General features: G+C 44.8%; 4 protein-coding genes across 13 annotated transcripts in view; 1 reads left to right on the top strand and 3 right to left on the bottom strand.

The window, feature by feature from the left end:
- Positions 1–37: 37 nt before the first annotated feature.
- Positions 38–10913, bottom strand: tat (tyrosine aminotransferase). 3 transcript variants are annotated; one of them, XM_069528491.1, is made up of 13 exons: positions 10666–10913; positions 9930–10042; positions 7654–7958; positions 7278–7382; positions 6983–7050; positions 6715–6873; positions 6110–6248; positions 5970–6022; positions 2050–2202; positions 1838–1966; positions 1627–1710; positions 1071–1169; positions 38–987 (listed from the first exon to the last, which is right to left on the bottom strand). In XM_069528491.1, the coding sequence occupies exons 3-13, from the start codon at positions 7949–7951 to the stop codon at positions 844–846; spliced, it is 1431 nt and encodes a 476-aa protein (XP_069384592.1). In that variant the 5' UTR covers positions 7952–7958; positions 9930–10042; positions 10666–10913; the 3' UTR covers positions 38–843. The 3 variants fall into 3 exon arrangements, with proteins under 3 accessions (XP_069384592.1, XP_069384593.1, XP_019965220.1); XM_069528492.1 differs by lacking the exon at positions 10666–10913 and adding an exon at positions 10245–10337; XM_020109661.2 differs by lacking the exons at positions 9930–10042; positions 10666–10913 and adding an exon at positions 8759–8895.
- Positions 10914–12853: 1940 nt separating this feature from the next.
- Positions 12854–17777, bottom strand: LOC109646458 (uncharacterized). 3 transcript variants are annotated; one of them, XM_069528481.1, is made up of 7 exons: positions 17467–17777; positions 16515–16738; positions 16256–16357; positions 15966–16067; positions 15169–15282; positions 14858–14966; positions 12854–14523 (listed from the first exon to the last, which is right to left on the bottom strand). In XM_069528481.1, the coding sequence occupies exons 1-7, from the start codon at positions 17576–17578 to the stop codon at positions 13016–13018; spliced, it is 2271 nt and encodes a 756-aa protein (XP_069384582.1). In that variant the 5' UTR covers positions 17579–17777; the 3' UTR covers positions 12854–13015. The 3 variants fall into 3 exon arrangements, with proteins under 3 accessions (XP_069384582.1, XP_069384583.1, XP_069384584.1); XM_069528482.1 differs by lacking the exon at positions 16256–16357; XM_069528483.1 differs by lacking the exons at positions 16256–16357; positions 16515–16738 and having other exon boundaries at positions 17467–17607.
- A 98-nt stretch (positions 17778–17875) lies between these two features.
- On the top strand, positions 17876–20461 carry pdf (peptide deformylase, mitochondrial). Of its 4 annotated transcripts, none has more exons than XM_069528494.1 (4): positions 18040–18113; positions 18354–18376; positions 19032–19713; positions 19950–20461. In XM_069528494.1, exons 2-4 carry the CDS (start codon positions 18362–18364, stop codon positions 20105–20107), a joined length of 855 nt encoding a protein of 284 aa, XP_069384595.1. In that variant the 5' UTR covers positions 18040–18113; positions 18354–18361; the 3' UTR covers positions 20108–20461. The 4 variants fall into 4 exon arrangements, with proteins under 4 accessions (XP_069384596.1, XP_069384595.1, XP_069384597.1 ...); XM_069528496.1 differs by lacking the exon at positions 18354–18376 and adding an exon at positions 18434–18470 and having other exon boundaries at positions 18095–18113; XM_069528495.1 differs by lacking the exons at positions 18040–18113; positions 18354–18376 and adding an exon at positions 17876–17984.
- Positions 20462–20866: 405 nt separating this feature from the next.
- Positions 20867–23945, bottom strand: part of spata2l (spermatogenesis associated 2-like) — a 3653-nt gene continuing 574 nt past the window's right edge. For 2 of the 3 annotated variants that reach the window (XM_020106151.2, XM_020106150.2), the window contains exons 2-4: positions 23047–23425; positions 22612–22905; positions 20867–22338 (exon numbers count right to left, since the gene is read on the bottom strand). In XM_020106151.2, the coding sequence (XP_019961710.2) occupies positions 21382–22338; positions 22612–22905; positions 23047–23412 (1617 nt within the window). In that variant the 5' untranslated portion in view covers positions 23413–23425 and the 3' untranslated portion in view covers positions 20867–21381. Of the gene's footprint in view, positions 22339–22611; positions 22906–23046; positions 23426–23841 lie in introns of all 3 variants that reach the window. The other variant, XM_020106153.2, reaches the window with a different exon arrangement.

The raw sequence follows: 23945 nt of genomic DNA, 5'->3' as shown, positions 1-23945 counted from the left end.
TTCTCTAATGATCTTTTCTCATATCAATCAACACCAGTCATGTCAACACTTTTATTTCATTAAGCAACTATCAACACAACTTCTAAATATGACACAATTAACATACAAATAATATACAGACAAAGTTCTGATCGAGAGTCTAACGTTGTGAGTCATTTTCAAGCAAGTATACAGAAGATTATAGAAACATAATGTTTATAAAAAGGAATATCGTACATATATTTATATCTATATAAAATAATTCCTCTAATTATGGATCAGAAAGTGAAGAAAAGACAAATGTAAAAAAAGGTGAAGAAGAATCGAGCTGTTCTGATCCTGCGGTGGGTTCAACGAGGTTCCATCACAAATTATATAAATACACAAAAACCAGGAGGTTAATATACGTCGCTCATATAAAATATAAATATTAAGTTTCATCATTTCAAAGGTTTACATAAAGAATTACAGCATGAATGGAACATCAGACTCGCTGCTCACCGGCTTCTTGTTGCCACGGTGACGACAATATCAAAACAGATCTGACATCAGATTCATGTGGAGGGATAAACACACACAGGAAGTGATTATGTCGTAACAATGGAGCACGTAAACATCTGGAATGAATCAGATGGAGAGTGAACGGGAGATTTCCTCCGTTTACATTTCATACTCGTGTGGATTTATTCACCTCAGTCTTCATGAAAGATTTTAGGGAGATTTCTGATCAGACAACTGAGCCTTTGATTTTCTTAGTTTTCATGATGAGCCTCAGTCTGTGGTTTGAATTAAATGATGTTCAGGCTCATGAGTGTGTGTGTGACCACAGTTCAGTCCTCGCTGCCTCTCTGGTCTTTGGCTCCATCACTGGTCCAGGTCGTTGCCACTATCGCGGCTGTTGGGCCGATAGTGGCACTGGCAGAACTCCCTGATCCGACCGCAGGCCTCCACCATCATCTCCTGCGGCACCGTCAACACGATGCGGAAGAAGTTGGGATACTCAAAAGCCTGCGGGAGGAGAGAACGTGCACTCAACACGATGACAGCTTTTATTTTGACACTGTCGGGACAAAGAGGTGGACGTGACTTACAGAGGCAGGGAGACAGAAGACAGACTGTTCAGTGACCAGACGTTCAGTGAAGTCCACGTCATTCTTAAACTCTGGAAAGTGATCCATGTCCATCCCCACCTGGACACACACACACACACACACACACACTTATATAATAACATTCTATACAATAACAAATAACAAAACAGTTTGAACTATGAACTATACTCATCAGTTTAAATTAAAATAATAATGAATTCCTCAGAATTACATATTCATTAAGCTCAGTGTTATTTCTCTTAACTTATTAAAGTTTGGCTTCCATCTTTGATTTTGAACAGTCCCAGGAAATTGTGGGCACGTGCAAGTAACCAACATTTTGTAATGTGATTTAATAGTGATGGGTTTCTGTCGTGTTAATGTCCACGTGTTTCTGACTTCAACAGGTTGTGCGTTAAAATGCGTAGACTAGAATCCTGTCGTTCTCCCTGCTGAGCCACATTAGACATTATTCTCTCTGAGACGAGAAAACGTCACATGTAAAATATTCTTTGTGACATCAAACCTATACACATGGCGTCCAGATGTTACTGACCATGAGGTACATGGCTCCTGACGTCTTGACGGGATTCAGGCCGGCGACAGTGGACAGCTTGTTGAAACAGATCTCTGAGTTAGACTGAGGAGACAAAGAGAAATCATCAAATGCCCATAATGCACCTTGAGGACATGTAGCGTGATTAAATATATCTCGATTTAGACGTTTAAACATAAATCAAAGAATATTACTGAATCCTCAGATGTACCTTTAGTAAGCTGATGGTGTTGTTGTAGAAGCTTTGAGGTGTGTTATTGAGGATGCTCTCCAGCGCCCCCTGGATAAGACTGCAGGCTCCCAGAATACGTTGGCTCAGTTTCACCAGCCCCTGACGGATCTGCAGACGAGACATATTACATGTGTGACGAGTGTGTGTGTGTGTGTCAGTGTGTGTGTCAGTGTGTGTGTTTTGTTACGTACTGCAGATCCAAATATATCATTTCTGTCATGGATCAGGATCCATCCCATCCTCCACCCGGGGACCAGCCAGCGTTTTGCGAGACCCCCGCAGGAGATGATGGGGACGTCACTGCTGAGCGACGCCATGGAAGGACAGCTGCAACCTGGTAACACCTGAAGGAGGCGGAACAATAGAGTACGTTCATGACGTCATCCAGGATCCATCACACCGAGGAACCAACAGCAGAAAAAACTTTATCAAACATTAATATCAAATCACTTTGAATGGATAAAACACAAATTTACTTTTCTGGACAATGGAACAAACCGCAAACACAAAGTTGACGCAAGAGCGGAGGCCGACATTCCCTACACAGCTGGGAGGGGTCGACCAATCACAACTGAGAGACGCCAACTGGCCAATCAGAGCAGACTGGGGGGAGGGTCTTAAAGAGACAGGAGCTAAAACCAAGTGTTTGAGACAGAGGCTGAAAAGAGGAGCTGCAGCGAAGGACAGTTTTCTGAACAGTAGAGCACTGATTGAAATCATTAACCTGAATATGAGCAGAATGTTTCTCCTTTCAGTTTCCAATGTGACGAACTGAGCAGAACGTCAACTCACCGTGACACAAGTGAAGAATCATAGTGTTTAAGAAAAGTCATCGATCTTTTATAATTTCTTTATGAAACATAACTTAAACACAAATTAATTGATCAGTTTGAATCTTGGGGATTGTTTGATATTTCTACCGGACACGAAACCGAGAGAGAGAGAGAGAGAGAGAGAGAGAGAGAGAGAGAGAGAGAGAGAGAGAGCGGGTGATGGTGCAGTAACCTCACTCCACCCACAGAAAGCTGCTTCTCATTATAGTCTTGGACACTGAGGCAGGAGCCGAGCCACGTCCAACTGGTCAGACGGCTGCCAAATGTAAAACAGCACGAACCCTCGAAGTCTGACTTGAAGCTGAACTCACTCACTCCTCCAGTCTCAGAGCTCGAGAACATGAGAACATCAGGCTCAGAGTGAAAACGAAAAAATCAGATGAAGCGTAAGAATTTTAAATTTGGTTCAAGGTTTGATTTCCTCTTTGCGATGTTTTACTAATGAGTCATCTTTGTAAACGTCATACTTTTAATACTCGTCATTTTTACATATTTCGTGTACTGGTACATAAATCTGCTTGAGTTTCTTAAGTAGCAGCTCCACTGTAGAGTTTCCTGTAGTTCTCCATTGTGCTCATTTTACTTTTATATGTATATATACATGTGAGTCTCTCTAATATTTGTGTTAACCTATAAAAATGTAAAAAGTGAATATGGTGAAACGAAAGACACTAAAATATGACGAAGGTCTTTATCGTACAATTTAACTTCAGAGAGAGGATGGGGGATGGGTACCTGGTCAGCTGATAGCAGGTAAGAAAGGAATCACAAGAAGATCAGCTGGAGCCTGAAGGTCGAGAAACGAGAGTGTGGAGGAAATTTACTGAGAATAAAAAAACACAGCTGGAAGAAAAGTGGGAGAATTATGGAGAATTGGAGAACGGATGGAGAATTAGAGAACGGATGGAGTGGTGGAGGTGTAACTCTCAAACAATATCTGTAAGAACCTCACAGTGAGCTGCTGAGGGTTGGAGGGGAGGGAGGGGGTCAGCTCGTGGACGTGCAGGCCCCTCGCTCCAGCCATAAAAGAAACGCCTCCACGTTCCCGCCACCACCAATCCCCTCTTCAACCGCCTCTCCGCCCCCCACACGCCCCTCGACTCCTCCCTGCATGTTCCCCTCGTTCCAAAAACCCATCACCAGGATTAAGTGCAACCACATGTAGCCAGAAAAAGTGCTGAGTCATTGTGCTCCGCTCGGTTCAATGTGAAAGAGTCAGATGGCGATGGAGGTGGGGGGGGGTGGGGGAGGGGTCTCTGGATGCACCCAACAACCCCGGTTGTAAACTTTTCCACTCACACCAGCTGCTACGACACAATCTAAATGTAAACCTGCAAAAAAGCATTTGTGTTCACGCTGCGGGCCGGAGACCGTGAGACACTTTGTGGTCGGTGTCTCGTGTGAAGTTCATCCTCAGTAGAAACAGCTTGTTTGGTTTAACACGCGTGATGCTGAGCGTGTGGACATACCAACCCTGTGTCTCCTGCTTACATAAGGACACACCAGCTTTTAAACTGACATCATATAGGCCACGCTTCACCCAATGAGAAGAAGGGGGCGTCGCGTTGCTATAACGACAACGTCTCAACCCTCGAAATGAACCAAGCAGCGATGAAACCTGATTTGAACGTTTTTACCAGCAGAGGATTGTTGGGGGGGGGGGGAGGGGTTACGTCCTCTTCTACGTCTACGTTTTTCTGTGGAATTAAACTTCACAAGCAAGAGAGAAACAAAGACAAGTTCCCGGGTGGAACCACCACGTTGTTCTGGTTCTGTATGTTTGCAGTGTGCAGAGATACGTTTTTGAACTTTTCTCTAGTTCTACAGTCTTTTTTATTTATTCTAAAACTCGTGGTATAGAGGAGGAACTGTGGACTTTGTGTTTTCCTTCAGATTCTCACCCTCCTGCTCTCTCGTTCTAATAACTTGCTCTTGTGACGTTCTGCTGCCGTAACGAGTGAAGTTCCTCGATGTGGAATCAATGAAGTTCATCTTCTCTCATCTTAATAAAGTCTTTGATGAATGAACGTATCAAATCTGTACTCGTCCATTTTAACATCAGACTGCTGATGAATCGGATTTATGAGTCATTTGATATTAACACATGGACATGATCCACATTTAGTCTTTATCACAACGGATTCAAGTGGAAAACTACTGGATTCAACTCTGACCTTTTGTTCACTTTTTAATGAGCCAGCAAACTTTTCACCTGCCTGTGTGTGTGTGTGTGTGTGTGTGTGTGTGTGTGTGTGTGTGCACATGTTTGCACGACCAGAAAGTTTGACCAGTACAAACTATTCAAGGCCGACACTGACGTCCCTGTTTTAGATTGAATTTGCTGACGCTGGTCTTTCTTTTTTTGGATCTTTGGTTTGGTCACTTTCATGTTTGGACAGACAGCCGAGGACAAAAGTGCTTTAAACGATAGTTAAAGAGAGAAGTTGTACTCAGAGGGTAAACACAGACTTTTTAATTTGCTCTGTCCTGCTCCACCAGAAGTTCACTGTACAAACTCTACCTCATAAACAACATCCTGGTGTTTTTACATCTAAATCTCTGTCTTTTCTTTTCCTGTAAAACACTTCACGCTGATCAGAAAGTTTTCTGGAGGGTTTGTTTGTAGGAGACAAGAAATTAAATCGAGCAATTTCTGTTCCATGAGTGATCACGTGAAATGTTGAGATTAAAACTGACATGGAACCAAAACGCCCGTGTGGACGGAGGCTTTTTCAGTTCAAACATGTTCATATGGCTGCAGCCTGAAGTCACCGCCACACAGGAACCTACACCGTCTCGTTCAGAGACAAGCTCCCTGCTGTTGATTGTCCCGCAGGAGGCGTGACGCACACTCAACTAGTTAAATGTCTGAAGCTGTTAAAGTTGTATTCAAGTTTTTAATGTGGAACTGACAGACAGTTTGCTGCGTCTCCACCAGAAACACTTTCCGCAAAACCTGGACAAATATAACTTCCACCATAAAGAACAGCGACAAAATAAAGTGTCAATATTCAATATTTCGTGAACCGTCATTCGATAAAATCTCTCCTGGGACAAATCGTCGTTATAACAGAACGGCTGGCTGCTGCTCGCAGGCCTCATTCACAGCTCACTGCCCCTAATCCCCGCTGTGCTGATGTGGGGTTGTCCCCTCGCCATCCAGAGCCGGAGCAAATACCAGCCAACGCTACACAACCTCCGCTGCTGCTGCTGTGTTGAAAAATGCGTCGAGCCGACCTGTGCTGATGTGACGTGTGTCGGTGTGAGGTCACACTCACCATATCGCTGTAGATTTCATCGGCCAGAATAGGAACACAGTGTCTGGAGGCCACTGAGAAAACCAGAGGAAAGGATTTCATTGTGGTGAAATGAGTGAAGTTGTGTTTTGTTATTTAGCAGGGATCAGATTTCGACGGACCTTTGAGGATCTTCTGCAGATGTTCCTTGCTGTAGACGGAGCCACACGGGTTGGATGGGTTGGTAACAATCACACAGGAAGTCCTCTCGTCGATCAGGCTCTCCATGTGCTGCAGGTCGGCCTCCCAGGACTTTTCCGGCTGCAAATCAAAGACGGAGTGTGTCAGAGACTGAACCGTGCATGTTCACGCTTCCTAACGACGCTCAGAGACTCCAGCTGCTGACAACATGATGCAGGGACCTGCAGCTCCAAGCTGTTTCAATGCATTTCGGGGATTCTGTTGCAAACATGCATGAATGTGCATGAGAGTCATCGCAGATAAAAAAATATGAAGGTTATATTGTGAGTAACCCCCCCCCCCCATTGTAGTTCCAATAAAGGATAAAATAATATAATATGATATAAAATAATCTAAATTTGCAATAAAATCGCAAAAGTGTTGAGATTAAAGAGAAAAATTTACTAAATCGTAATATTAGAACTTTCTTGTTTGACTCTTGAATCTATTTCCTTCGGCCTGACGCTCAGACGTAGTTCAGTGTCGGTGCAACATTGTTTTGATGCATTCGCAGCAGCTCTGTTGACTGTTCGCTGCCTCCACTCACCAGCAGGTTGTAGAGTTTGACGTTGATGCCCATGGAGACGGCCAGAGTCTTATATAATGAGAAGCCCGGGCAAGGGACCAGGATGTTGTCCCCAGGGTTACACAGGACACTGATAGCCAGGTCAATGGCATGGCTGCAGCCGCTGGTCAGAATCACATCCTGAAAGAGAACATTCACTTTTCAGAACAAAGACTCTGAAACACACCGTGTCATTGGGTTTCCTGAGAGAACATGATTTAAAGAGGGGGTGAGGATAGAGGGACGGCACCTCGGCCTCCAGTGGAGCCTCGGGGCAGCTGTAAAAGTTTGCCAAGGCCTGTCGACTTGTCAGATAACCTGCAGGTGAACACATGCAAACAGAGACACGACAGTTTAGAAGGACATCACGGTCAATCATTTCAGAGGATTTCTGAGCCCTAAGTTTCTCAACAAGCACCAATAAAATCATTTTTTTTTGTGGTTGTAAAACTACGTTATCTCATATTTCAACTTCATGCGTCAGGGCTCGAGGGTTCAGGACAATTAACGTTCTCTTGTGTGCAGGTTCAGTCGGAGCGACTCACCAACAGAGGGAGCATATCCGTTGTATTTCTGCGAGTCCACGGCGTCTTTCACGGCCTGAAGCACCACCTCGTCTGTGGGCAGGTTCCCAAACACTGTGGGGTCCCCTGGGGAGCAAGCGACAGTCACAGTTAGTAAAAAAAAACTACAAACAAATATAGGTTTTAAGTATTTGTGCAGGAAATATGGTGAATGATCTTTAAGAGAAAATGAACACATCCGAGAGCAGAAGTGTCAAGTAAAAGCTCTCATCTCTGGTTTTCCATCATCCAGAGTTTTGTCTCCAGTCTTGTGAAACTGTTTCTTCTTAATTGATCCGTCACACGTGATTGGATTCATCTCTAACAGAAGATTAGCCGTAAGCAGAAACCCTCTCACCTATAGAGAGAGCGATCATGGGTTTGTCTCTGTTGGGTGTGAGCTTCATCTCGTCCACGATGCTCCTGATGGGGTTGAGCGTGTTGTTGGCCATCTCTGAAGGCTTCACCTCCCACCTCTGCCTGCGGCTCTTCACCTTGGCCGGGTACAAGCTGCCGTTCATGCTGACGTGGTTGATGCCGTTTCCCAGCACCCCCCGCCCGTTGACCACGGTCCCACTCAGGGTTTTGCCGTTGAGCTGGGTTTTGCCGTGGACTCCGTTCCCATTCCTCTGAACCAAGTACGACTTGTCATCCATCCTGAAACTGAGGAGGAGGATTGAGAGGAAGAACAGGAATCTGTTTATTTCCAACCATGGAAAGAACATTAACTTCAGCAGCTCTGTACTTAACATAGAATTGCTCCACTACACTAATGAGATTAACCAAAACTACCTCGAATACTCTATAAAGCCTTTAAAATAAGTGACGTGAGCAGTTTTTATTTTTGGCACAAAACCTTTAGTTTCTAACGATTCTGCAATCTTAACATTCCTCATTATATTTGATTTCATGCAGACAGTGTGGTTTTACTTGATTTACTTAAAATCAGATTATGTAATTCTCTCTTTGATGCTGATGCACTGAAAACATTTTAAAAAGCCTCAAACTTTAGATAAAACCTAAAGATTAGTTCAAATATTCTCATTTACAGGCTTGAAAATCCTGCTCAGAGAGTAATTGTTGAATTGTTTTATTTGAATAGTCCCAACATCATTTCAGATTCATATACGTTATAATACAACGTCAATATCTTTTATACACAGATTCAGACTAGGGACAAACTTTCTTTGACTATCATCACTGATGCTTTTTATTACCATCATAAATAACATGTTTATATTTTTTCCATATAAACTGAGCTCGTGGTCTAGAAGTTCACGGTCAAAGCAACAAACTGATTCTGGTGCAAAACAAATGAACTTGACGAATATTTAACTTCTCGTGAAAACAGAAGAGCCAGAGACACCAGGAGGCTGCACATGAATACACTCAAACATCCCATAACTGCATCATCTTTCACAACATTAAGGTTCTGATGAACTGAAATGATAAAAGACACTGACCTCAGTAAATATTCACCACAGAGTTTGGTCCAAAAAGCAGCAGCAGCAGATTAATTAGTTGGAATGAAGTGGAGCCGGAGGATGCACGGAGCTGGTTTTATAGCACAATACCTCAAAAATGGGTGTTGAACGCTGCCAATACTTCCATTGGTGGAGGCTGAGGGCTGTGTCATACACCCCTCTGACATCACTAACCAGAACCAAACCACCTCAGACCCTCCATCAATTTTCAGCGGGGGGGGGGGGGGGTGAGAGCGGGACAGCACATATGGAGACGTGTCTCCGTGCGTCATGGGGTTAAACCAGAGACACACAAAGTGTCAACATGGCACCAGGTATGGAATCAAAGACTTTTATTATGAAGGGACGTGTACCACGTTGTTTTATTTCTATATACTCAGTTTACTTTGAGTCTCACTGGTTCAAATGATTGAGTCTAATGTGCACAAATTCTCCTTGTAGCTCAGTGTTTGGTCTCTGGGAGACAAATATGACTGGTGTCCATTATTCTCTTGTCTGTGGTGAAGTATTAGCATTTAAAAGACATTTCCAATATGAAACAAGAGACAGAGAGGTTTTTTATTTTCTCCAGAAACAGTGAGAATAGTGAAACTCCAGAGCTGCTTGAATCTTTATTCTCATTATATCACAACTTTCCTCTGTGTCTGTCTCTACTATACATTGTGAACCTCCTCCATGTCAGCGGATGGGACATGGACCAAACTAAAGAAAATCAAAGTACATGACGAATGGATTTTCCTGAAAGATTGTTTCTGTCATTTTAGCTCGTTCTCATCTCACCGATGTTCGTGTGTCGTCGGCCTCTCGTGTCGGCTCAAACAAAAAGTTACTGATTCACGGTGGCTGTGACATCACACTAATCCTCCGAGTCAACAAACTCTGTTATGATAGAAACGTCTCAGTGTTTGTGTTTCGACTCTGCAGTCACATCGTGAAAAATCAATTTATACAGACAAAGACAAAACACGGTGTTTTATTACAAAGAGGATTTGGGTCAGATTTCAAATGAACCCATTTCATTCAGCTGCTTCAGTGAAGTACTGTGAAGTACTGTGAAGTACTGTGAAGTACTGTGAAGTACAGTGAAATACAGTGAAGTACTGTGAAGTACTGTGAGCAGCCTGATGGTCAAACATCTGTGGAGAACTACCTGTAACATGGCTGCTGGTCAGTCCACCTCTTTCTTCTTCTTCTATGGTTCCTCTCCTCTTCATCAGCTCAGTTTACAGTGAAGTTCCGTCAGCGGAGGTCCAGAAGAAAACCCTGTGGTCAATAAGATGGAGACAAGAAGTCATCACCTCACAGAAGCTCTTCAGATATTTCAGTTTTTCTGTAATCAAAGTATTTTTAAGTCTAATTTGTTACGTGGTCGTCTGCATCATTCACTTTGTGGATTTCTGAACATGTTGCACGTCCGAGGTTGAGAAACTTCAGAAGTTTATCTGTTGTGAGTCCAGATCATCACCTGCAGCTTTATTCAGAGAAACTCTGATGGACAACGTCAAGTCACTGCACGAGGGGATTCCTGCTCTGGTCTGTTTCCATGGTGGCTCAGTGACAAACCTGCAGCGTGGAGATGACTGTACTCGTGTCACTGACTCTTATTGTTGTGGTGGAACTAGATCTTTTACGTCGGCGTGTATGTTATTGATTCTCTCGCTCTGACGATGGAACCGTGTGTTTCTGTGTTTCTGTGTCTTTTGGTCTCTGGTTAGTTTCCTCTGGGGAATCAATAAAGCTAGTACAGACGTTTCCTACTGTCGTTTCCATTTAGATAACAAATCCTGACACACACACTCTCTCTCTCACACGCACACACACACTGTGTATATTACTGTGTGTGTGTGTGTGTGTGTGTGTGTGTGTGTGTGTGTGTGTGAACTGACCGCTCATGGAAACACAGCCTCAGTTTCTCTCGTTGTCGAAGTTAAAACGTAAAACAAGAAAATGTTGTGTTTGAACCATAACCTGTTTAAAAACCGGTTTGATCACGTGTCTGTTCTCACACACACACACACACACAAACACACACACACACACACACACACACACACACACACACACAGTTATGAGAACTTGACCCTGGCGGCTCATGTGGCCCCAACGTTTGACCCCAGGTTTCCTCCAGAAGTGCACAGTCATCCTCTGGTGCTCCAAGGAGGTGGAGGAGGTGGAGGAGGAGGGAGGAGCCAACACAGACTCGGAGCATTAACTTTAAAATGAATTATATTGTGTTTCTTGCACAATTGTGACATTATTGTGGAGATTAAAATGAGCCACACAACCACATTATGCCACGAAGACACACAACCAGACTCACAGGGTGAAAACAATGGCAGACACACTGTCGCCTCTGGAGAACATGTGGTGTTACATCAGTCTGTGTTGCTCTTGAGCCACACGGAGAGAACATACGACATCACATGATCCTGATGCAACAGTGATACGAGGAAAAAGCCGGTAAACATCCAGAGGAAGAACAACCGGGATTAAAGAAGTAAAAACAAACCCTGGGAAACACAACCTGAGGCAAATTTACCCACAAATATCTGGTGTGAATTTGTTATTTCCTCCTGAATCTGAAAATAAAACTGTTTAATCAGATGAATTAACTGATTTATTTAATCTACTGTCACGAGTACGACACAGCAGAATAATGAGATTTCAATTGTTTTATTGTGTAAATGAGTGAAAACGTCATTATTTCAATTCTGATTTAGTTTGTTTTCCAGTTTTGATCACGACTTCTTCTTATGCAACAACTCAACACACACAGTTTAGTCCACACACTGCACTTTGCACTCCACCATTAAACCAGCGCTGCATCACTTTGCCAAGAGCCTCGGTCATTTGGTCCTGGTGGTGACGACACCGGAGCACAAACAAAACACAAGAACAACATGATCGTTGGAGGAGGAGGAGGAATTCATCAATAACTCTTTTCTTGGTTCTGAAAACTTTTTCTTTTTTAAACGTGCGACTAAAAGTGAACTTGGAGTGAAAAGTCCTTTAATGGTCTCGAGTTGAAACTGTTTGAATTTCACCTCGTGTTTAAGAATCTCCATGTTCATGAACTAAGTCTCTGTCATGACGTGTCACCGTGTCTTCACAGCATCAAACACACAAACACACACAGGAATTCAAACCGAACTTGGGACAAACATCAGTGTGAAGAGACGCCTCACGCCTGAAGTCACAGAAACCATCTCCGGAAAAAAGTTTAGCTTTCTGATGATATAAGAATGTCGTGATTGACAGCTGAGACTGATTCGTGATTGGTCGGGACCTCCGCACACAGGCTCCGTCTACCAATCGCTGCCGCACAGAGCGACTCCAGAAGACGTCTGAAGCGTGAGACGGCGGCGTTTGTATCCAGGATCTTTTATATTTAACGGTTTGTGCTGAAGTTTCAGTTCAGTAAAGTTCGTTACAACTTTTCGAACTTTTACGTCTATAAATATTTCACAATCAATCCTCGGGTCAAAAGCCACAAAGCAGTGTCCCTACTTCACCTCCAGCAGAGACTGGACCCGCCTCCATCAGCCCTGTGTCAACACACATGAGCAAACAGAGGAGGATCTGCTGACCTCTGCGCTGACCCCCCCCCGTGATTCACGTCTAAACCAGTCTTGTTTACAGCGTGGTGTTGTGTCGTGCCATCGGACGGCCCATCACACCGCGCCGACTAACCACTGACTGACCGACTCGGAACAGCAGGCACGCGATTGGCCAAAGGACGCAGACGTGAATTGGAGTGGGCGGTCCCTGGGGAACAGGTCAATGTCTGCAAGAGGAAGCAGGCGAGTGGACTCAGGTTGGTCCTGCACTTTCTTTCAGAAAGACATATTTTCTTACTTTAAATAAATCTGTATAATTGGTGTGTTTTCTTTTTATTTCTAGTAATTTATAATAAAGTCAGTGGTTAAACTGTGAACTCTAAATCTCAAACCTTCGTCACATTTCTTTGTTGTTTTTTTTATTTTGAGTCGGATTTTTAATTCCCCATATATCGTCATCGTCTCTACGTGAAAATCGTAGCAGATGTAACAAGACGTTTGATCAATCAAGTGGATATATCAGACAATATCAGTTTATTAATTGATTTGTTGTGTTTTTCAGTTAATAAGTTACGTTTGAGGTAAACAGTCGAACATTGCACAGTTTGTCCACCAGGGGGCCTTGAGGAGTCGAGTTTTACAAAGTCAAATGTCTCCGTTGGTAACATGAGATTTTTCATCAGTCAGAATGATTCAGGGTTTCTGCAGCATCGTACTCTGAGACTCGTCTTCTCCGTTCAGTGGGAGGTTTGTAGTCGGGGTCAGAGTCGAGCGAATCGTCGCAGTCACCGCTGGAAGAATGACTGGAATAAAGAATGTTCAAGTCAAAAGAGGAATCAGGATCTAGTGACTCGGACTCCACACGTCTGCTCCTGGTCGGCCGCTGACTCTCCCGAGCGCTCAGCCTGGTCAGGCTCACGTACGGCTGCAGCAGAGCCGACTGCAGCAGCACGGCCTGACTCCGCAGAGATAACCTCAGCTGGGCGCTGGAGGCCTCAGACCTGACTGGGAGATGATCAGTGTTGGAGGTGGAGGAGGTGGAGGAGGTGGAGGAGGTGCGTGGGTCAGTCTGAGATAGAAGAGGACTGTCGTTCTGTCGAAATGATCTGGGAGACGAAGGGTTTCTGTTTGAGGACAGAGCCTCAGATTGAGAGGCAGAGGACTCATGTGCAGAAGACGAAGAGACACTGTGGTGGGACGAGAGCAGATGTGAAGCTGGAGCCTGTTTGAACTGCTCGGCTACATCCAGAGTCTGTGCTCGTCTGGAGGCCGCTGCAGCTCGTCTGGAAGACGTCTGTGGAGTTGGTTTTCGACAGCAGGAAAATGTAGAAGCATCGTGAGACAGAGGGGACGTTTGTGATCTGTTTGTTGTGTTTGTAATATTTGTCGGGACAGAACTTCCAGAGTCTTGAGGAGAATGAGGAGTGGAAGCTGCCTGCTTGTTTCGGGACATGAAAGTATTTGGAGAGGCATGATGGGGTTTGAGGAAGGGACAGCTCCCTCTGACAGAGGTGACGTCCATCAGTCTGACGACCGGGGACAACGCAGAGGACAGAGGAGCGTCTCTGGAGGAGCGCTGCTGCAGAGATCCATCACTAGCTGATCCAGAGCGCCGCTCGTCTGTGACGTCTCCCTGTTCCGATGCTGTCGGAGGACGGGTGGCGGTCTGTGAAGGAGTGAGCTGTCGGTCGGGGGGACACGGGATGAGGTCAGATGGGGTGAGGTCCTGTGAGGAAGAGGTGGAGGAGGACGACTGGAACAGCGGCGGAGATGAGGAGACGTTGGCCTGAAGCTGCAGCTCCTCTGAACACTCGTCAGGACACTCCTGCAGGATGCTCTTCACCCAGCGCTGGTGTTTGGAGCAGAACTGAGGAGACGAAGCAGCTTCACTCGCTCTCAGACCGGTTTCCTCCGCTCTATTTATTATCTCATCCTCCTCCTTTGTTTGTAGACGTCTCCCAACATCTGGATGATTGTGAGTCTCTACAGACACTTCCTGTGCTGCCACATCTCCTCGTTCTAAAACCTCCGGCTGGAACTCGTGGGGAGTTTTATCTTCTACTGACGAGAGACGAGTGTTTGAGGAGCTGCGGCACACAACAGACTTTGTGAGTCCAGAGTTTTCCACTTCAGTCGCTCCGTGTTCTGACGCCTGAGAAACCACAGCTGGACGACAGGAAGCTGCATCTTAAAGAACAGAAACATTTACATGATTTTAGAACTTTGACTTACGTGTGAAATGAGAAACACACAATGTGCGGTTTGTTGTCACTGGAGCAAAGACTCAGGGAAACACAGACAGTTCATTATTCTGTGTCAGGTTGAAAATGAGTTTTACATGTCAGTGTCTGTCTGCAGAGCATTAGGGGCCGTTTAAAGAATTCAGCTTTAATTTAACGAAAAAGAAAAGTGCTAAACTTATCATACCAGAGGATGAAAACACCACAGGGCAGAGTAACCACAGTAAATTAAAATAATTAAAAAATGAAATTAAAGAATTATTTGTGCGTCTGTGTCTTACCACAGTGCAGCAGCTTCCTCAGAGTCATCGCTATGGTCGTGGAGTCGGATGTAATTACATCCAGCAGCAGCTTCTCCTCGTCAGTAACAGGACTTTCCTTCTTCAGGATCTAGAACACACATTTCTTTATGAGACCAAATGTTCAAGAGGCCGCAGTGACCTTGACCTTTGACCTACAAGTTCAACCCACGTCGTCCTCGAGTGAAAGTTTGCACCAAATTTAAAGAAATACCCTCAACATGAAGCCTCATTAATAAAACTATAAGCACATATCAAAGCTCTCTCACACACACACACACACACACACACACCTTGTCGATGAAAGTGTCTCCAGGTAACGCAGCCTCCAGCTCCTGCAGATATTGCAGCAGCCTGTCCTCGACTCTCTGAGCATAATGTTCCCCGTAGTGCTGCTCCATCCGTTTCTGAAAGAATAGACACGACATGTTTCTTCTCTGTCACAGTCTGTGGAACGATCCTCTTTTAAATCTCTTATAGATATTTTAACGTGTACGTTCTCAGGACTTTGGGTCTGAATTTAACTTAAACTTTAATATTCTGCTTCTGACTATTTTCATCATTTGTGTTTTTTAAACTTTAATTCTCATATTTCTGTCCTGTTGCTTTCTGCTTTTAATTGTTCGATCCGTCATTTTTAACGTGTTAAGCACCTTGTAGCGATGTTTTGAAAAGTAAAATAAAGTTCCGCATGATAATAACGATTATTAACTATAAACTATTAACTGCAAAACCAACCTGGGTCACAGAAAAGTTTGTGCAACTCTTTCATTTAACTGTTTATGGAGAATTTCACAGGATCTAGAGTTTATTTGGTTTGTTCACCAGACAAAGCCACATTGTAAACATCAGTTCGTCCTCAATCATCTGAACGGAGACGATAAATGAAAGGATTCATCTTAAACTGTAGCTCTGTGGCGCAACCTGCTGGATAGAGTAGGAGCTGGAAGCTGAGACGTCAAAGATTTAATGTGCATCATGTTTTTATAAATAGATTCTTCCACACTTCAACTCTTCAGCCATTAAATAAATCACACAGATTTAAACCTGATGATTCTTATCAAAGGTCTTAAAGTTTTCCTGTTTCTACCTGGACATAATATTCCAGTTTGTCCTTGTCCATCACCAGAGCCTGAGCTAGAACCTTGAAGTCCAGATTGTTCTTCCTCATGAGGAACATCTCGTGTTGGTTCTGTGCAAGAAAACAAAAATGAAAACAGAGGATCGATCATCAGAGTCAAGTTTTCCCTTCCAGAGAACTTTCCACAGTAAAAGATTAGTGGAACTGAGGCCCTGACTCAATGTTCAGCAAGATCCTGTTTAACCGTTTCAAAGACTTAAACATGTGCACAGCAGATCGTTCTACTGTCCGACACTTACACACTGATCCTGATATTGAGGGAGTTTATTTGGGAAGAACTGGGTGATTTTAAACATAGTGTCAATCATCCCTCGACGCTGTCTGAGCATCCACATGATGACCTGAGGGAGACGCCAACAGGAGAGAGGACGATAAACAGGAGGAGGAGGAAAGAACATTTCAATTTAGACATTTTAATAATCTGGAGAGAAAACCACTGCTGCTAGAGCCATTGTAAGAAAGAACATGAATGAGTGCGACCACCACTCGTGTCCGTACCAGGGTCTTAAGTCCAAACACGATCTTCATGTGTTTGATGGGAGCCACCAGTCTGGGTAGAAGTCTGTGCGTGGCTTCCAGAAACTTCAGCACTCTCTCAAAGTGCTCCATGTCCCTGTTCTTCACGATGCAGAACGCCTGAGCAGACGCAACACGCAGCCTCCACGAGTCCTCGATGCTCAGAGGCTGCGAGTCCACATCTGGCCAATCAGAGGGGTCCACGACTGGGCAGGGGAAAAATTCAGTCTCTTAAAGTTAATTCCTCAACGTGATGATTCCTGAGTCCAAACCATCGCAGAAAAATAAAGATTAGGACTCAACACTGAGCTTGAAAATAACGTCACTGCTTTATACCGAGACATGTGCAGGTACAGATGTTTACAGATGTTAAGATTATTTCTCTTTGCTGGAGACAAAAACACATGATGGATGCATGAAGAATGTACTTAAGTACTTTGTTACATCCCACCACTACACAGTCTATATATTATATATATATATATATATATATGTATATATATATATATATATATATAAACACATATCTCTGGACCAAAATATCATCATTGTAAAATAAGATTCCAGATTCAAACGAACTTTCCTCAACAGTTTTTACTGCAGAACCATCAATTCACCAAACAGCTCCTCGATCCTGCATCAGCACTTTACAAACACACAGTATTTTAAAGTATTTTAAAGTATTTTAAAGTAGTTTAGAGTAGTTTAGAGTATTTTAGAGTATTTGTACACAAACTGAGGCAAATTGAAAATAGCTGAGTTGAGTTGAGAAAGTTTTGAATCTTGAATTCGACACACTCAGGATGAAACCAGATTGAACACGTGACAGGTTGAGCATCGGTTTCCATGGTGACTCGCCTCTGGACCGAAACCGGAAGTGAGTTGGACAAAGACAAACCTTCACATCAGGAGACATGAACCGTGTCCCGCTCACCTTGTTGAATGTCCATCGTCCTGTGAGTCCACACGTGCTCTATGATCCACACCGGGAACCTCTGGAACCTCTGGAACCGTCTGTCATCAGCAGGCAGCTCTGGCTCCTCCATCCCCGGGGACAAATCACCGTGTCCCCGCCTCTGGTTCTTTTAAAGGCCGCTTCATGAGCGGGCCCCGGTCCCCCGCCCCGCCCCGCAGACCCCCGCCCGGCTGGAACATGTACCGACAAGTCGAGATGAGAGAATTAAACACAGTCTGTGGCTGAACGTCCATTAACAGCCGACCGGAAACGAAGCGAATCACTTCCGTGTCAAATCCCCCAGCGCTATCAAAATAAAGCTTGTTTCTAAAATGTGCAGCAGGAAAAAAATGAATTTAAAGCTTCAGAACTTTTATTGTGAAGAGGACTTAGCCGTGTGTCGGCTAAGACCCGGAACTACTTTTCCACAGCGCAGTGATTCCCCCACCCCCTGTGTGTTGTCCTTCTGTCCTGGACCTATTTAACGCGACTGTCAGGTAACTTGTTCATTTCTCATCTTTATTTATTTCTACATCATCGATATTCATCAACAGGAAACCTCTGAGTTCTTCATGTCAAACATATCTGTGTCCGGCTCTCCAGGGGGCGCTGGTTTCCTGCACCGGGTTGTGAGATGTTTGTGAGATGTTTGTGAGATGTTTGAGTCTCAGGTTGTGAGATGTTTGAGTCTCAGGTTGTGAGATGTTTGTGTCTCAGGTTGTGAGATGTTTGAGTCTCAGGTTGTGAGATGTTTGTGTCTCAGGTTGTGAGATGTTTGAGTCTCAGGTTGTGAGATGTTTGTGTCTCAGGTTGTGAGATGTTTGTGTCTCAGGTTGTGAGATGTTTGTGAGATGTTTGTTTCTCAGGTTGTGAGATGTTTGAGTCTCAGGTTGTGAGATGTTTGAGTCTCAGGTTGTGAGATGTTTGTGAGATGTTTGTTTCTCAGGTTGTGAGATGTTTGTGTCTCAGGTTCAGTTTCAGAAGTGAGTTAAACTAATGTCTGACAGTCTCCTCGTGAAACCACATTTAAAATCTCAGAAACATCTGAAATGTTTTTGCAAAATCCTGCAAATGAACAACTGCAGAAAATCTGGAAAGGTTTAGTTTGTCCAGTCTGGGCCACTGTAAGAAAGAAACATGGCTGCCTCTGTGGAGGGGACCCGCTCCTGATGAAAATATAAAGTATTTAAATATGAAGGGAACATTCTCAGGTAAAGAAAACCACAACTTGTACAATCTAGACGAAACACTAGTGAAATTATTTAATATTCAGTTTCTGCCAAAAGATCCTTTCACACACTGAACCTTTAAATTCAGCAACAACAAAAAAACCTCCCATGAAATAACATGTAATATACAGTCATTAGTAAATTAGTTGTAAAGCACCTGTGCACCGTTGTGTTGTTCTACCTCAGTCTTCAACAATCATTCATAGTCTTAAAGTTTGTCTTTGTACATTTGGACATAAAGTGCGTCCGGCTGAGGGAGACAGAGATTTGTCTCATCGAGTGAATAAACGTCTCTTTTGTTTGATGTCTCCACAGAACTGTGCGTCGCCGCCTGCTGTGTCACATCATCCCGGCTGCAGCATGAACCTGACACCGTCTGTGCTCCGGCCGTCTGTGCTCCGGCTGTCCGCCGTGGGGCTCAGACCCTGTGCATCCACAGGCCGTCAGCACAGAGCTGCCGGAGCCTTGAGTTTGACAACAGCCACTTGTCGCCCACAAATCTCACCTCCCTTGCCGCCTGTGCCCTGCAGACGCTCTTACTGCAGCAACGTCAAGGTGCGCTCCTATCTTCACTACATCAAACACAAGATCATATCCCCCCCCACTCCTCCGTACAGCCACGTGTGCCAGGTCGGGGACCCGGTGCTGCGTTCACATGCTGCAGCCGTCGACCCTGCAGCTATAACAGGCCCCGAGATCCAGAAGGTCATCAACACCATGGTGAAAGTAATGCGAAGACTCGAATGTGTGGGACTCAGTGCACCTCAGATCGGGGTGCCGCTCCGGATCTTGGCTCTAGAATATCCTGAGGGGATGTTGGAGGAGAGTTCGGCTGCATCGAGGGAGGCCCGTGGTCTGTCCGCCCAGCCGCTGAGGGTCTTTGTTAACCCTCAGCTGAGGGTGCTGGATGGACGTACTGTGCTCTTTCAGGAAGCCTGCGAGAGCATCTCAGGATTCTCCGCCACAGTTCCTCGCTACCTGTCTGTGGAAGTGTCGGGTACGCATGTTTCAAATTAATCTTGTTTCCTATAGAACACTGGTGCCTTTAACATTAAGCCAAATACTTGTGTGATCTTAGATTCTCAATTAAAATCAGTTTTGTGTTTAACCCCAAACAAGAAAATGGAGAATGAAAAGTGTTCTTGAAGGTGCAGACGATGTTTTCATCAGTTGACAAATTTAATTTCTAATGTTTCTGCCGAACGTTGTTGTCCGTGTTTGCTCATCACGCAGGTCTGAATGAAAAGTGTGAAGCGGTCACGTGGCAGGCGAGCGGCTGGCCGGCTCGTATCCTCCAACACGAGATGGACCACCTGGACGGGGTCCTCTACATCGACCGCATGGACAGCAAGACTTTCCTCAACATCAACTGGCAGTCGTACAACGAATAGAAAACAATCCACAGGAGAGACGCCATACATCCGTTAAACCGATGAGCCAGTTGTGGATTGAAGTTATTCTCCACAGAATCTCTGACTGTGATTTAGAGCTGAGTGACGGGATCATGGAGAACTGGGTCACTGCACTGGACGTGTTTTATGAACTAGAAGTTAAAGGGAAGAAACCAAAACTATGACGTCACTAAACCAAGAGTTCTGTGAAGGAACGTGTTGGATGAAGAGGCTGAGCTGTTCATGATAAAATGAGTGAATCATGTCGGACTTAGTGTAAATGCTTGGAAACTATTCTAGAACACATGTGAACTCTTGTAAATACACTGATGTCATTAAAAAGAGTTTGTAAAAGCTTGTCCATCTATATTTGTAGTTTCACAGTAAATGAGAATGTTGAAGTGGACGAATGTTTGGAAACCGTATCAAACGTGGACGGGACATTTAGGACATGTCCAGGACATGAGCGGACATGACGCTGAAAACAAGTGTTTGTGTTTCTGAAGCTAAAGCTGAGAGTCGGCTCTTAAACGTGGCGTAACTGTTCACATGAAACGATGAATCAATTATTTAAAAAAGAATCTGCAGCTTTGATTATTCATAAATCACCTAAGTCCAACATTTAGGAAATGAATCTGCAGATTGAACAATAATAACATGTGTTTGTTATTATGAGTGAATCAAATGTGAATCATTCAATCAGATTGTGGTAAAGCTGCTCCTGTAACTCCGCTGTTAGAAAACACATTTAACAGAGACAAGTATTGACCTTTTTTTACTCTGCAGGCAACAAATACAGATGAAACACACTTTGTGCTTCGCACCAAGTTACATTGAAGTGTCTGAGATCACAACAATACACAACACTGATGATGGTGGTGATCTAGTCTCACAAAGTCAGATCTGATTATCATTCTCCTGCAGGTGAAAGAAAAAAAGCTCTGGTTTCTTTTTTGTTATCTTTAAAACAATCAGTCGTGTTGTCGTAGCTACGCTCAGGAGGCAGTGACCGGCAAAGCAGTGAGGGGGGGGGGGGGGGGCAGAATCAGAAGTAAACAGTCGTCTGATGGCGCGTTTATATCCACGGTCTACATCTGGTCAGTCGGACTAATTACAGTATGGATGGCAGATTAATGAAAGTCGTCACAGATAGAAAACCTGTGAGTCAGCATCGAGCCAAGGCAACATTTGGATTTGATTGTTCTTGATTTTGTGCAGATTCAAGGCACTTCGGCTTCGCTCGTTGCGCCTCGTTAGTGCAATAGTTTTACGAGTCACACGGAGGACGACTGGTCAAACGTTTGGCCACAGGTGCAAACAACAGGACTTCTGTACCAACAGTCCAGACAATACTCGATTCCACAATATCTGCACAGAACCAGAGGTTTTCTGGAGCACGTCTTGCCGCAGACACACACTCCCAGCAGCTTTGTGGTGTGCTGGATCTTGCAGTAGTCGAGGTCTCTGCAGGAGCCGGCGTGGAAGACGCTGCAGCTGTGACACAGGACCTGCGGGTCCAGCTGGGCGAGGTTGCAGCAGTCGTGGAAGCTGATTGGATGGAGAGAAGGGATGACGGATTCGGCGTCATCTCGCAGAACTATGGAGGACCTGGCTGCGCTGATGATGGTGAGAGCTGGAGATGCATTCATGTCGCTCGCTCCGAGACTTTGAGGCGACGCCGCTCCAGATTCTTTGACGTCTTCAGGATTGTAAGGGACCACCACAGCGTGGCCCTCCATTAAGCAGTGCTGAAGCAAGGCACAGCTGATATTGTGCAACGTTTTACATTGGATACAGCGTTGGAGATAAAGATGAGCAGACTGGAGGCAGCTGCAGAAGTGGTCGGCTTCACTCTCGCTCTTACGAGGACTCCCAGTTTCTAACTGCAAACTGCCCAAGTTTGATTCACAGTCTTCTTTGTCAAACTTCTCACACGGACGTCTGCCCGGCTTCTTCACACCCGAGGAGCCGACCACCGACTCCACAGGCATCTTGGTCAGCTGACAGTTGAGGGTGGTGATGCAGACATGCTCTCTGGAGGGCAGGGAGGCGGGTGAGGACGACTGAGATGTCATTCCGTCACTGTGGGTTTTGTCTTCACTGACGGCCGGAACCGTCTGCCCCCCGTTGAGGTGCTCGTCCGTGTACAGATCCACGTCCACTTCCCCATCAAACGGCTCCATCCGTGGCTGGTTGACTTTCAGGGTCTTCTTGGTGTTGTCCATGGCGACCTGTAATAAACAATTTAAATGTCATGGTACGCTGAGTTTACAGCAGCCTGGGACTTATACTAGATGTCCTCATGGCAAAAAGCAAAGAGACACTTCAGTATGTCTTTGCTAATATTTGTGTTTATAACAGCTTTGAGACATTTCCTGAACTCCTGAGGAAAGTTTCATCCTGAACACTGCACAGTTTCCTGTGTGGTTGTGAATGTGTCTGACTGGAGAAGCTACTGCTTCGTTTTTTTCATGTGTGAAAACGTCTTGATTGACCAAACGTACCTGCAGGCTGTTTCCTCTCTGCCTCTCTCTCACCACGCTCAGCTCCCACTGGGCCTCGCCCACATGCTTCCCAAGGGCCGCCTGAAGGAGGCGACACTCACACCGAGCCAGGTAGAAGGCACAAGACAAGCGGAGGAGATCGTCCAGAGAAGCGGAACTGATTCGGAGCTCCTGGAGGAAAAGCTGCTCGTGTCGAGGCGAGCTGGGCTGGTATCCTAACAGACCGAACAGTTTCTCGACCTGAGGCATCGACAGCACTGGTTTGATGAAGTGGGTGAACATTCCAGAATACATCTGAGACACAAACAAACAGGAAGAAGGAAATGTTTTCACCTTCATCATTTCATATTGAATCATATCAGAAGTCCTGAACTGGACTGGTCCTGATATCCATGTCCCCAAACCTTTTTTTTTTTTTTTTTTCCCCCAACCCACCTTGACAACTTTGTACTCGTCCCTCCAGGGGCCGAGGTACAGATTGAGGGACGCTTGCTCCAGGACCTCAAAAGCTTTGGCCAGGCCCTGCAGTCGTCCCCTGGATTGGACTTTCACACCCCTGGCTGCGGTTGGCGCCGCTGTCGTTGCCGTCGCCGCCTTGAGCGACTCCTCCATCACAGCCAGTGGATCCAGACCCAGGCAGTGAGTCTCCTGAGCGTCTCCCTCCCGCAGCAGACCCTCCACGTGCCTCAGCAGCTCCTCGTCTCCACATGCATGGCTGGAGCCTCGTCCCACAATCTGCTGCTCCAGACTGTGATCGTAGGCCGTCACTAGATCTCTGGCTCTCTGCCTGGAGCTGCTCATCTCTGTCGTTCAGCTGAGAGCAGGACGAAGGAACGAAGGATTTAAGTTTTCCATCGTAAAGTGACCCAGGTTTCTGATCCACTAATCCAAATAAAAAATCCAGATCTAGTGAATTTAGACTTCAAACAGAGCGTCAGTCTAGTTTTCTTTGTGTTTATCTGTTGTCTATTTAAAACCTGAATGAAAGCTGCTGTACACATACACTTCGATTGATTGATAAACAGAGCTTGTACATAATATATAACTACATCATGTGTATGTATATATATGTATATATATATATGTATATATATGTGTGTATATATGTATATATATACAGCTGCATTCATAAAATAACAAACTTCCTCAGCTGTAAAAAGCTTTAAACTCAGAAGATGAAGAGATGAGAAGGAAGCTCCAGCTGAAACAAGTGAATCTTTAAGAACTGACCTGCAGCGGGAGACCACTCAGTTTGTCGTTAGCTTTAGCTTATTTAGCTTTATGCTAGGTTAACTTTCTGTTAACTTGACACCAAACTTCCTTTGAATCTGCGC

Source organism: Paralichthys olivaceus, chromosome 7 (assembly GCF_024713975.1).
Source record: "Paralichthys olivaceus isolate ysfri-2021 chromosome 7, ASM2471397v2, whole genome shotgun sequence".
Lineage (NCBI taxonomy): Eukaryota > Metazoa > Chordata > Actinopteri > Pleuronectiformes > Paralichthyidae > Paralichthys > Paralichthys olivaceus.
The sequence above is the reverse complement of the archived record's forward strand: the minus strand, read 5'-3'. Positions and strand labels throughout refer to the sequence as shown.